This window comes from Perissodus microlepis, chromosome 22 (genome assembly GCF_051167445.1).
Source record: "Perissodus microlepis isolate ML-2025 ecotype Zambia chromosome 22, ASM5116744v1, whole genome shotgun sequence".
In the NCBI taxonomy this organism is placed as follows: Eukaryota; Metazoa; Chordata; class Actinopteri; order Cichliformes; family Cichlidae; genus Perissodus; species Perissodus microlepis.
Genome location: NC_140481.1, coordinates 31,595,291 through 31,608,928, shown reverse-complemented (window position 1 = coordinate 31,608,928; position 13,638 = coordinate 31,595,291). Strand labels below are relative to the sequence as shown.

The 13,638-nt window shown below is 42.1% G+C and overlaps 1 protein-coding gene across 2 annotated transcripts in view; it reads left to right on the top strand.

The window, feature by feature from the left end:
- Positions 1-4,750: 4,750 nt before the first annotated feature.
- The window catches only part of carmil1 (capping protein regulator and myosin 1 linker 1), a 32,718-nt gene continuing 23,830 nt past the window's right edge, over positions 4,751-13,638 (top strand). For both annotated transcript variants that reach the window (XM_084919203.1, XM_084919202.1), the window contains exons 1-2: positions 4,751-5,178; positions 11,093-11,190. In XM_084919203.1, the coding sequence (XP_084775329.1) occupies positions 5,139-5,178; positions 11,093-11,190 (138 nt within the window). In that variant the 5' untranslated portion in view covers positions 4,751-5,138. The remainder of the gene's footprint in view (positions 5,179-11,092; positions 11,191-13,638) is intronic.

Here is a 13,638-nt window from a genome sequence, read left to right as displayed (position 1 = left end):
AAACCATACTTATGTGCAAACAGATGATAAAATGAGCTCATAAGGACAAAAGCAATCACGTCACAAGGTTCTAATCCCCGAGTACATCTCACATGTGGCAGACGGACCCAAATCCCGAGTTAGGAAACAAAGTAAACAACAAAAAACAACCTCTGTTAGGCAGAGAAATAAAGTGAAAGCTGTATCACAATTCTTCTCTCATTGTTCTCTTAACGGACACCTGAACAAAGAAAAGCAGGACTTAAATACTCACACTGAGGCCCAGCTGGGGTAATGAGGAACAGCTGACACAAAGGAGACAAGGGAAGTCAAATTAAACACAAGCTACGAGATGCACGACTTACCGAAATAAACAGGAAACAACGTAACAAAGATACTCCTAACACAGCGACGACGGCTTGACTACGATATATGAGACGCCGCTGCAGAAAGTATAATAAATGCAAAGATTACAACCTAGTTTAGAAAATAAACAGATGGTTTTTAAAAGCACTCACTGGTAGGCATCCATCAGTGCCTCATCACGCAGCTGTAATAAGAGTTTTAACAAAGTAAAAAGTTTAGATTACGAAGTTCACAAAATCATTTCAGTTAGTTTAACTTTTTTTCAAAAGTGTAGTTTTTCTCCTTATTTTTCTTGTTGTTTGTATAATACAATTTCTGTAATATGTCCCATCCACTAACAAAAGCTGTGAAGAAGAGATAATCAGTCTCGTTCACCTCAACTGCCAGCAGTCTGATGTTATGTCTGATCAGTGTATGTTACAAACAGAATGATGCTTTTCCTGCTTCAGAAATTTTGATATTTAGACCTTAGATTAAATTATATTGTACATTATTTTGTTCTTGTTCCAATGTCTGGATCCATTTAACCAGTGGTACTCGTCTTTTTTTGCTAGCATTATGATGGGTGTGTTGTTGCTGCAGCATCATAATTATTGCCTCATGTCTGTGACTCTGGAACAAGAAATCAGCGGGAGAACTTTGCCTTTAGTTCAGGGAATCAGGGGACAAAGTCAGTGTGAGGAGCAGAGTGGGACTGCATTTAGTTTTTACACATTTTTATATATATGTGTGTGTGTGTGTGTGTAATTTGTCTTTGACTTATGAATTAGGAACGTTATTATACTGCTGGGGTAAACAGTCACTCGTGAGGACTACAGTGGCTGTCCTCATGAGCATTTTTGAGACTCAAATGTGGTTTTAGTGTCAGGGTTACAGTTGGGTAATAGTTAGGGTTAAGGTTCAAGGTTAAGGTTAGTTTATTTACACCTGTAGGTAAATTTGCTTTACACAAAAATGATAGCATTCAGCATCCCTTCACAAAACACACATCTATTTACACCTGACAGACAGAAGGAAAATCGATGAGCAGAAGTCCCTTTACTCTCTACATGTTTAAGAATCAGGTTCAGTAGAGTCAAAAGTGCGTCCACTCCTCTATTGGGCCGATATGCAAATTACATTGAATCCAGCTCATGTTCGATCTCTTTCATGATCACATTTCTGATGATTTTTTATTTTTAGATTTAGGAACAGGAACCATGATGGGTTTGTAGCATAAACCTATTCGCTGGAACGTTCAAGACAATTCAACTACACAGCAAAACGCACCAAGCAGGCAAAGTTCTTTATGTTTCTCGTGCACGGGACAGAACTGGACAAACGCCGTCCCTTCGCTCGACCCCAGTTGCTCTTGTCCGCTCCCTCGTAACACTGCTCTTTATTGAGGTTACATGAATATGCATAGGTTCATTAACATATGACATATACATGCAAACAAAGAGTACCTTGCCTGTGCGTTGTGTAAGTATGTGTGTGTGTATGTGGGGGGGGGGGGGTGTCAGTGTGTGACCCCATAAACGACTTCCCTAAACCTGCTGGTCTGGAAGTCCAGCAGTTCATCTAAACAAAAGGCACTTAGACTAAAACAGACATAGATGTTTCTCCTACCATGAAACAATAAGAGCAGGTACCACCTCTTCTCGTGACCCCAGGATCTAAGTGTGCATGCCAGAACACTCTGGGAGGCACACCGAGTCTTTACAGACTGCTAAGGATCAAACCTCTATCAATATGCAATTGATTATAAAACTAAGCATATATGAGTAAATATTTCTAAGCATAAATGACAATCAACCATATAAACCTAACAAACCATGACAGTTCTTTCCAAAGTGAGGAAAGGATTGATTAAAAATAACCTGAAATATTCGACTGAGTTCTTTAGAACAAGATTTAATCAGCCAGCCACTAGTGTTATCAGGACCCTGGCTCTTCTTCACGTTAAATGCACGAAAGGCCTTTTGGATATCTCTGAGTTTAATGATAAAGTGCTGAGTATCTTTCTGGCCTTCAACACAATCTTCTCTTAGGGTGGCTGTATCTCAGGAGGTAGAGCAGGTGTCCAGCCTGATACTAACCCTGCAGAGCTGCTCGGTATCATCGGCGTATGAATGACTGTGAAGGTTGAATGCACCTGTGTCGAAAAAGCTCTGAAAAACTATTTGTGTGCACAGGTGAATGAGGCAAGTGATGTATAACAAGCAGTGTTGGGTAAGTTACTTTAAATTAGTAACTTAGTTACATTACTAGTTACTTCCATCAAAAGTAACTCAGTTACTTCAAGTTACTCGTTACTTTCAAAGTAACTAGTTACTAGGGAAAGTAACTTTGGTTTTACTCAGACTTCTCTTGTTAATGTGTTGCTAACTGGATACCCAGCAAGAGTGCCAGTCTTCTAGCTTGCTTACTTGCCACAAGTGCACTGTGCCACCTACCAAAGGAAAAGATAATGTGCATATTTCCACGAGAGAAATCCCACGCCTGAACCGTCGTTGACCGCCGCCATGATTCTAGCCTACGTCACAGCGTCATGTGCGCTTTTTTACATCCAACACAAAAACTGCAGTCGTGGTGCTTTCGATTGTACTCAGAACTCAGAAATTCTGCCTTCCGAATAGGAAGATGTAGGTAACACCAGGCTGCAGATGAGCTGCATACAGGGCTGGACTGGGACAAAAAAATCAGCCCGAGCATTTTGACTAGACCGGCCGCCATTAGAGCAAATATCATAAAGCCTTTGAATGAAAATAAACATTGTTGTGACAGTGATGTTCACTGTCTTGATGGTATATATGCATCAATCTATCAATCGTTTGTTGTAAGACTCAGATAATTATTTATTAAAAGCTAGACATTTTAAATGAGAATAAGAAAGTATTTCTTTGTGCCCCCCTCTCCCTGTTAATGCCCTACCTGCCCCCCTGGCAACACTTTGCTAGACCCGCCCCTGCACAGTTACCAGCTGTCAGCTACACAGAAAGGATCCTGGTGTTATTTATCTCTCAGAAACAGTTCATAACTTCCCTTCAACTCATTCATGTTAACTAAAAGGTAAACCTGTTTCTCCATCACAGCTCTGATGATTCAGTAAGGACATCTCCTGGTTTCATCTGCATGTTTCCCTCTCACCACATATCCAAACCGACATCATGACCAGCAGCTTTACAGCTGTGGCTCCAGCAAACATCAGCTGATAGTAGAAATTAATATTAAATAAATTCTAACAACAGCTGATCAAACGTGCTGCTGTTGTTTAACGCGACATCCGGTGGTTTCCTCTTTCTGGCGCAAAGTGGGCGATAAATAAACAAGAGAGAAAAGCCGATCAGCTGATCATTGATCAGTTTCATGATTAAAGTAGCAACAGGAGAGGGAGGGGGAGAGAATGAGAGAAGAAGAGGCAGCTGTGCAGCATAAAGACAGAATAAATCCAGCTTTGTGTCTTTTTCATTGTAGCTGAAGTCCGGGACAAACTGTTCCTTTTCACCTAAATACGAAACGCGTAATATTTTCTCTGAATATGAGACGATTCTGTTTTTTACGGGACGGTTGGCAACTCTACTAACTAACCGTATGAACAAAATAAAGTTCAACATCAGTAACATAGCACCACCCAGCTGTATAGAAACTCCGTCATGCTAGCTAGCACGCAGTACGAAAAAGTCAGCACAACGAAAATAAACTCCACCTAAACTTGGTTCATATCTGACCAGATGGACTGCAGGTCATAACTTCTTACCTGAAGTTCAGTTCACCTGGCACTCGGACGGCGGCTGCTTCAGGTCTCTCCTCCTCCTGCGTCCCCTTTCCCTCCTCCACCTGCTGCTTCCACCACTTGCTAATGTTACTGAATCTGTGGAAGCTCCGCGATGCCACCACACGAAGTAACGAATAACGAGCCTATCTAAATCCCAGTAACGAGTAACGCGTTCCCTGTTTTGGCATAATAACTAGTTACCATGCTCGTTACCACAATAATAACGTAGTTACTGTAACGCGTTACTTAATAACGCGTTAGTCCCAACACTGATAACAAGCAGTCCATTTAACATCTTAGGTATGGACTGGTGTCGCCTCTTCACTGCTCAGACTGTAACTGGTGTACCAGTCAGTGCATATACTGGTACACGGCTGTGTACAGCTACACTGTTCATGAAAATAAAAAGAGCGCTCGCTCATCACAGTCTAACAATGTCACTAATATGTGCCATCCTAGAGCAGCTGTACTACCTGTGCAGCCTGGGGGACTTGCAGGTATCGTCTGTCTTTTTATTATTATTATTTCTTTTTATTGTATTTCGTTTAGACTGGTGAAGTTAAAGAAAGCGACTGTGCAGCAGCAACTGGACGCCAGGTGTCCCCAGTCTCCCATTTTTCGCAGCAAGGGGAATCCTGCTGGAAAAGTGAAGGAAAGAAGGGCTGACTGGAGTGTGTGAAGAAGTGCGTCCGCATGAGTTGTTTTCACACACGCCACTTTCGGGTACTTTTCAAACTGAAACTACTTTTAATCCATTTTTTAAACTCCTCCGGGTTTCCTTCAGCCGCAGTAATGCAGACGTAAAGTCAGAGTGTGTGTAGGCATGTAGGAATGGATGAAGACAGTTGCAATTAGGAAAGCAGGGTGGCGACAGGTAGCCACAGATAAGGGAAGAAAACGGGACTACACCTTTACCGCATTACTCGCCGCTTCCATCGGTGGAAGTTCCGCACAGTAGCCGCTTTTCTTCTCGGGTCTTCCCGCTTCTCCTGAACTCTCCGGCGGATTCCTCTTGGGTGTTTACTCCGGCACAATCATGTCTGAGGAAACAACGGATTTTCCTAACGAACTGTTCGGTAAGGTTACGATAGCGGGGATTCGTGTTTACGCCAGCTGACCGACGCATGTACTGCGCTGTTATTGTCCTCAAAATAAAATAAAAAAAAGTTTGGAGTTAAGTTCGTCGAACTGTTTTGACGTGGCTCAGCTGGCTCAGACGTCTTTTAGCTGCAATGATTTAAAGGGAGCAGCGCCATGTAAAACCCTTCCAAACTTAACGCATTGATCTGATAGCGGTGACGTTGTGTTTTTACTCGCTTTTAAAATCACTGCGAGTCACTTTGAGACTCTCAGAAGTTACATAGAAGTTGAAGTTTTCTAAATATACGAGTGTTTACTACAATTCTGGGCCAGTGTTTTGGAAATAATAATGTGATTCAACTGAAGGCAACAAGCTGCTCATATTAAAACACACTAACTTCAGTAAACAACAGCTACACTGTCCTGCTAGTACTGGATCACACTGCTGATTGGGCCTTTTATTAACAAGTGAAATAATCTCTGGCTTTTATTTGTCCATTTCTGTAAAAATTAAAAAAAAGTCATTTTCATGCCCTGGGGCTTTGGCTGGCTACCTGAGAGTCTCTCCTCTGCTGCCACTTCCTTATCTGAAGTGGGGGAGAGGAGAGGGGTGTGTCTGTGAAATTCCTTTGGATTGTGGGATATTATCAACACAGACTGCCTGGATGACTGAGTGTCAAAAAAGAAGTGTAAATCACTGCATTTAGCTGGAGAGAGTAGCCTGAACTGAAATAAAACACCTTGCTGATACAGCCAGACAGCTGAAGGTCCATGTGTTTGACCTACATTGACTTCTACAGGCTGATGTTGGACTGAAGCCACCTGCAACCTATTTTAGAACCAGTGTCTTACTTTCTGACAGTTTTAGAGACAGCGGTGGGCCGTGAGGGTGGAGAGGCCGATTAAGGAAAAGCTTGAAAAACCATGAGGTCTTTCTATTTATTAGCTCACCATTAGCAGACTCAGATACTGCGTGATGAAGCTGACTCACTACCCCGTGCTCTCTGTTACGGTGTCTGCAGACCAGTCTCACACTGTATATCTCTGCGCTGACTGATGAATGGGACTTTTTGTTGGCAGCCCTGCTGTTGGTTTTAACAGGACGGGCTGACCTGATGCTGCTCATCGTCAGTAATTTAAAACTAGGAGGGAAAAAAGCTTATCAGCAGAGCTCGTTAGGCCTGACCTTTGTGTGCACAGAGACTGAACTAATGAAAAGTGAGGAGGATCAGATGGTGGGTGATTACATGCCAAAAGCTGTGTGAGAAAGTTCAGCAAATATACGGACACCCATTCATTTCTTGTCTAATTTTTAAGCAGTCAATTTTAAAAATAAATAACTAGTACCCATATGAAAGTAGACACAGTCCATCTAATACCCCAAAATGCCAGTAGTTCAGCATTTCAGAGCCACATATTTCCCTCAGAAGTTGGTAGAGATTAAAAGCATTGCTGACAAAGAGAGACTGCCAGACTTTCATTTAAGAAGTGGCCAGAAATGCACCAAAAAGTATCAGGTTAGGCAGCTTTGTCTTTATATTCAGGTGTTGTTATACTCCCATTCCCACAGGTTATTTTAAAGAGCTGTACTAGGACATGTTACAGTACAAGTCCTGTTAAAGTGGCAACAAGTCAGCTTGTGGTATTTCTTCACTGCTAGATATTCTATAATCAGCTGCCATTATTGCAAACCAGAAGGGTTTAGGAGCCACAAAGGTCATGTAAAGTTACAGAGCGAGGTCGCTGAGGTGCATAGAGCATAAACGTCACCAGGACTCTGCTGACTCATCAGCATTAACATCAGCACAAAAACTGTGCACCGGGACCTTCGTGGCATGAGTTTCTACAGCCCAGCCTCCTGTAGGTGTGACGTGCAGAGCTGGCACCTGTGCCCATAGCTTCGATGTCTCTAAATGTGAGCTTATGCTGTCTTATAACTTCTGGCTGTGTAAAGAAGTCACAACCAACAGTTGTGGCTTCTTCTGAAGGTCAGTCCAGGTTCAAAACAGGAACTGTGATTTAAGTCAAAGACAAAACAAGTCTCAAGCCTCTCAAATCATAAATGAGAATCTGGAAGAATTAATTGCATAAAGGATATAAAGGATGAAGCAGTCTGCACAGTATTTAATGGACTTTCAGAAGATAGTAAAGACTTGATAAATTATACTTCTGGCTGAATTTCTGCCAGTGTGAAGTGTAACTGGAGAGTGAGAGCAGATGTTTGTTTAGATTCAGCATGTCGCAGGTTGTTACTCTACACTAATTAGTCTGCTGGGAAGTGGAACGTGTTTTTATAGGAGCGGGTTGGACATGTGTTTCTGATCAGCCTCCACGCTGCTTCATGCTCTAATGTTTTGATCCTCCTCATGACCTCATCGTGTGTCTGGGTGGAGGACAGCATGAAGGCGGACCCGCACTTTTTTACTTATTAAGACTCCTGCACACAGCGCAGCGTAGCTCTTTTCTCCTCGTTTCACCTTCGTCTTTTACCCGATGCTTCACTCTCTCTGCGTTCCAACTTCTTCACCCTCGTTCTTTCTTCGTGTCCCTGGATTTCCACACCAATACTAAAACAACATACAGACTTTACGGGTAAACCATTAACAAACCACTACTGGTTCCATCAGGGAGATCAGATGTGGTACATGCTGTGAGCAAATAAGATGTAAGGCAGTCACGCTCAGTAAAACAGCACTGGGAGGGAATAACTAAGGAGTAAAATAAATATTTCTGGTGAAAAGCAAGTCCTTCAATTTCTTGTATGTTCTGATTACAGGAAGCTCCAAGTTATAATGGATGTGGAAAAGCTTTGACTGGATTTTTCTCCACAGAAGTGCCACCAACCAATGTGCACTGCACATAAATGAAAGGAATCCTTTTTGATCAGCATTAGGTCAGTCAAACTTCTCGGAGATCGATCTGCTCAGTTAAATAGCAGAGGAGGTTGTTAATGAAATGAACAACAGGTGCACTAGAGGGGCAACGATGAGACATCCCCAAACACGTTCATATTATCACAGCTGGATGCCACTGACGTTTTTCCCTACTTATTTTTTCAGACTGTTTTTCCTGTAGTGTTGCATTTGGTTAGAGTCAGTGTCACTACAGGTAGCATGAGCCGATACCTGGACCCTACAGTGTTGCACAGGTAGTCCTGATGCACCATCCTGAAGGAGAAGTTTTGCTGTTTCTCTCGGCACAGTCTCAAGAGCCTGGAGGAAATTCCAGGAGACAGGCAGTTACTCCAGAGAGCTGAACAAGGCTGTAGAAGATCCTTAGCCCATCAGGAGGACTTATGAGTGAGCATGCAGGAACAGTCTGAGTGCCGCCAGAGCTACAAAATGACCTCCATCAGGCTACTGGTGTGAATGTTTCTCACCAAACAATCAGAAACAGACTTCACCAGGGTGGCCTGAGGGCCTATTGGGGACCCTATGCTCACTATCTGGCACCATAGAGCGCAGTTGGCATTTAGAATACAAGACCAGAATTGGCAGGTCCACCAATGGTGCCCTGTGCTTCTCACAGGGACACATAGCCCTTTTCAGGCTAGCCAACAGCAGCCTGATTGCCTTCAGGTACTGGGATGTCAGACCCTACACTGGCACACTGGGTCCTGGGTTCCTCCTGGTCCTCGACAGTGCCCGGCCTCATGTGTATGCAGACAGGAACTGCTGACTGGCCCCCACGCTCGCCTGACTTAAATCCATCCTTTCTCAACACAAACCTCTAGAATCCATCTTGTAATGCTAGTCTAAATTATAGAAGGCATTCATCGGTCTTTCAAGATATTAGTGACCTGCTTTTAGCCGGCCATACAAAATATCTTTTGGAGTGATTTGTCCTTCTTTTGGTGCGCATGGCCCTCCCGTCTCTGTCGATGCTGACAAAGCCAGAGATTGATGCTCAGGGAACCGTCCTGCTCCAGCACAGCTGCGTTGGCGACCTCGTCGTTCAGTATTCATAATAGGAAGCAAAGGTGAAAGCTTTCTATGTGATTCCTTTATGTAGACATGTAGTTGTTTAACAGAGAGCTTCATTTCTAGTGTTTCTATTCTCACTCTTTGTACTGTGGAGAAACTCGATGTTCATCATGAACATCATGCAGCTTCTTAAACAAATGAAATCATTTGCATGATAATCTGGAAGTGATTCCAGTTCAGTGAAAGATGAGTTTCTCTGGACGTAAACAAATGGACACTCTGCATTTACACTCAGCCTGTCGACACTAAACCCTCGTAAATAAAAACATGTTCTAAGTGATTGATTATTTTTTCTGCGTGCATAAAAAAATTATAGCTACAGGATGTTAAATGTTTGGTGTTGTGTTCGCGGTGCAGCCTTCCATCACTCATGTTTCCCTCTGCAGGTCATTTTTGTCTGCTCTCTCCTGTAGAGAGACAACAAGATGCAGGTTGACACATAATTTGTGTTTTAATGATTGCAAACCACAACTCAGTTTGTAGCATAAAGACGTTTTTTTCTTTTCTTTTCTTTTTTTAAACATTTATTTATTGGTTTTAACCGGTTTTACATGGTGCACCGTGAGCTAAAGAAAAAATAAAAAAACACTAAATAAGCAAACTAAGAACCCCTTTTTAAAAAACACTATAATGATCTGGTTTGAAACACAGAACTACTTGGGAGAAATGATACAACTGTCTAGGTTTACTCTGATATTTGGAAATAAGAACTTTCTTCCTGGTAGGGTGGATGCAGGTTTTAAATTTTGGTTCGATCAAGGTATAAGAAAAGTGTCTGATATATTTAGGAATAATACTCTTATGTCTTTTGAACAACTTGTACTTTTTCTATTTCTGTCAAACATTTTTTTAAATTTCTTCAATTAAGAAATTTTATCTTAACCACAGAAGGTAACAGCTTAGAAATCCCCCCCTACTCCTCTCTAGAGAACACAGTTATAAAGCATCTAAATGGGAGGGGCCAAGTTTCTGCATTGTACAAATTATTTACGGAAAATTCCAAAGAATCAGCACAGTCTATTTTAGAGGCTTGGAGGAATGATTTGCAAATGAATATATCTGATGATGAGTGGTATAAATCATGCTCCTTGGCCCAGAGTCAGACGATTAATGTGCAATCTCGACGACTTCAATATAAATGGTTAACAAGACAATATCTTACTCTGTCAAAAATGCATCATTTTAATTCAAACATCCCAGACACCTGTATTAAGTGTGGAGTGGACAGGGGCTCTTTATTTCACTGTATATGGGAGTGTCCACATGTGAAAATCTTTTGGGAAAAGGTAATAAATCTGTTGAGTCAAATTATTGGTGATGTGATTCCACTTCATCCTAAAATATGTATTTTAAATATATACTGAATAATTTTGTACCTGCTGCAAACAGCAGAGCTCTGTTAACGACTGGACTTTTGGAAGCCAAGCGCTGTATTGCTATGTGTTGGAAAAATCAAAAAATATGTGGACTATCTCAATGGCTTAATGGACTGACATCTATACTATCTATGGAGAAAATAACTTTTGGGCAAGTTTTGGGCTATATGGTCAAAATTCTACAACTTTCTGGAGAACTGCAACGTGCACACTGTGGACTTAACAGCCTGAAACTCTAACTTGATTTGTATATCTGCCCTTCCCTTTTGTTATAGTTTGCTTTGTTTTTGTTTCTATTATTATGTTGTTTCTGTTGTTGTTGTGGTTTTTATTTATTTATTTATTTATTTATTTATTTATTTATTTATTTATGTTTTAAGACCATCTCAGGACACAATTCTTCATTAGTAAACGGGACATGTTAATCTGACCTGAAAGCATCTGCAGGCCACCAAATCTCCCATCCTGCTCCTATTGTTGTGTAACACGTTGTAATGTGATCCCTCCAGCTGTTCTGGTGTCAATTGTCATGAGTTTTTGTGTGTTTGTAGAGAGTGTGCGGGAGGCGGTGGGGCGCAGGGTGAAACTAACCCTGAGGCAGAAAGTCCAGCTGGAGGTCAAAGGTGACAAGGTGGAAAACAGAGTGCTGGTAAGTGACAGCTGTTTAGTGCTTTTACTGTAACCATGTGTACTCACAGTTGTTGTTAAACTTTTGTTTTTGTGCCCTTTTTGGCATCAGGAATGTTATATATGATAGGTGGGAAGCAGGAAGTGTCACTGCTCTTAACCCTGGAAAACACAGTAAGCTGAGTGTGTGTGGGCATGTTGCTGGAGCGGGAAGGTGATGAAGCAGGAAGTGCAGGCTGAAGGTTTATCGCCACACGCAGCAGTTTGTATGTCTGTAGGAATTCACCTTCTTCTCATCTCAATGCTTACTCAGTATTTATTTGAATAAGCAAAATACAAAAGGGTGCTCTCAAGTACTCCAGATGTCGTGCGAGGAGTGCTGCACAGGCAGTGTTTTTGTGGTCATTTTGGTTTTTTAGTTGCCTCGACGCGAGCGTAGATTAGCAGCAGCCAGTGACTGATGAAGACCAGCGAGGAAGGATGTCTCGTATGATCGGTGCCATTTTTTGAATGTTTGAGTGTTTATATATCACAACAGAGCAATCCACACCTTTAAAATAAAACTTCTATCAGCAGTCTTGGTTCTGATATTGTGAGGTTTTCTCGTCAGCTCGTGTGTGGTTGTTAAATATTTTGTTTGCGGCGACAGCAGCTCGTCCGTCGGGAGCTGCTGCTGCTGCTCTGAGTCACGTTGGGAGTGCTTCCTTGTTTGGGTTCAGCTTCTCTGCAGCTCTACAAGCTTTAAAAAGTGTAAAAACCGATGCACAGCTTTTCCTCTGTTTTAAAAATGAGCAGCCATTCTGAAACTTTTGTTTTGATTGGCGATGTCGGAGCAAACAAAAGAAGGAATGTTGCTTAAGTTGCTTAATTGCAGGGTGGACGTGTTGTGAAATGGGCCTCGGCCTCATGGTCGAAGTTCAAGAGGTGTTGGTAGAGCTTGATATCAGAGCTCTGTGGTGCTGCTGTTTCATGCCAGGCTGGAAAGCACCTCCTTATGGACACGGCTTCGTGAGTGGCGACATTGTCGTGCAGAAACGGGAAAGGAAATACCTCAAACGTTTGGCACCAAGTTGAAAGCAAAATATCGTCATGATTAACTTTGTTTTGATTGAACAAGCTGTGCTAAGATGACGGGCTGATATTTACAGTTTAACCACTCAGGGGTTTGTTTGTTTTTTAACTGCAAGCCTCATTTGTCCGAGTGCCTTTTTCCTTTTCTTTGTGTTCTTTTGTGTAGGAATCATGGAAGAATTTCCACACATACTGGGGAAGTCCTGAAATGAGGAAGTGGTGCAGAAATGAGGACTGATTGTTGGAATTTTTTGTTTGGTGATGTTGCTGCAAATATGATGCAGCAAAAGTAAAACTCTTATGAGCTGTTCAAAGACGCAGCGCAGGGATAGGTGGGTGTTACCGGGGTATCTGGTTTCACCTAACTGCAGGTTTGTGGACTCAGCTCTGTGTGAGTGTGGGAATAAGAACAGACAAATGAGTATCACCACTTCTGCTTAAAGCTCGTCCGCTCAGCTCAGGAAGTGCATTCAAGCTCATTTCATTTTTTTACGTCTTTAACACACTTGTGTTTTCCTTTGGCCACATACCACGGCTCTGCAGCTCCTGTCAGGACTTGACTGAAGCAACCCACTCACAGCCACAGGGTGTTGGGACACACACACCACATTCCACAGCTGGATATCAGCAGTTCTACCCTATAGCTATAACTTCTTGAAATGAGCCAGCGTGCTCAGTGTTTCATGATAAAGCGTCCGGCTGGGTTTCTTTTCATTTGTGGAAATTAAAGTAAAAAACACATTTTTCTGCTGAACTCCAACCCAGTGAACATGAATGTGTGTCTGTGTCCTGCATGTCAACACCAGGAATGAGTTTGTTTGTGGGTCTGTAGTTTACCTTTGTGAAACCACTACAGCTGAATGTTCACACTGTTGATGTCTTTTGCACCCACTTCAATCGTCACTGACTCCAAACTATGAAGTAAACAAAAAACCTTATTCTGTTCTGAGCTGACACACAAAAGCTACAGATTATAATTTTATCTATTTGTAATATTTGGGTCTCAAGACTGAGTGCTGGTGACCACCTAAATGTACCCTCCATATCCACACGACACCAGTTTGTGTGCAGATTATTTTATTTGTTACAACTAAAAATTGATCATTTCATCTCAATTAATAGATTTTTAAAAATATTTTTTGTGCCTTTCGCACAAAAGGCAGCGTTTGAACATGAATATCTTAAAGACTGTTAAAGATAAAAGCGAGCTCAGGATGAACCTGCAGGCTTCGACAGCACTTTGATGCACTCTGGTTCAGACGCTTTGCATCTGATTTCTCTTCCCTAGTCTGCTTACGTGGACTTACTCATCTGCTCACTGCAGCTCGTCTGCAGAACACCTGAACGGGGAAAGTCAGAACGACCTGAAACAGGCCCGCCCCTCGGTCCATTGTCTGAG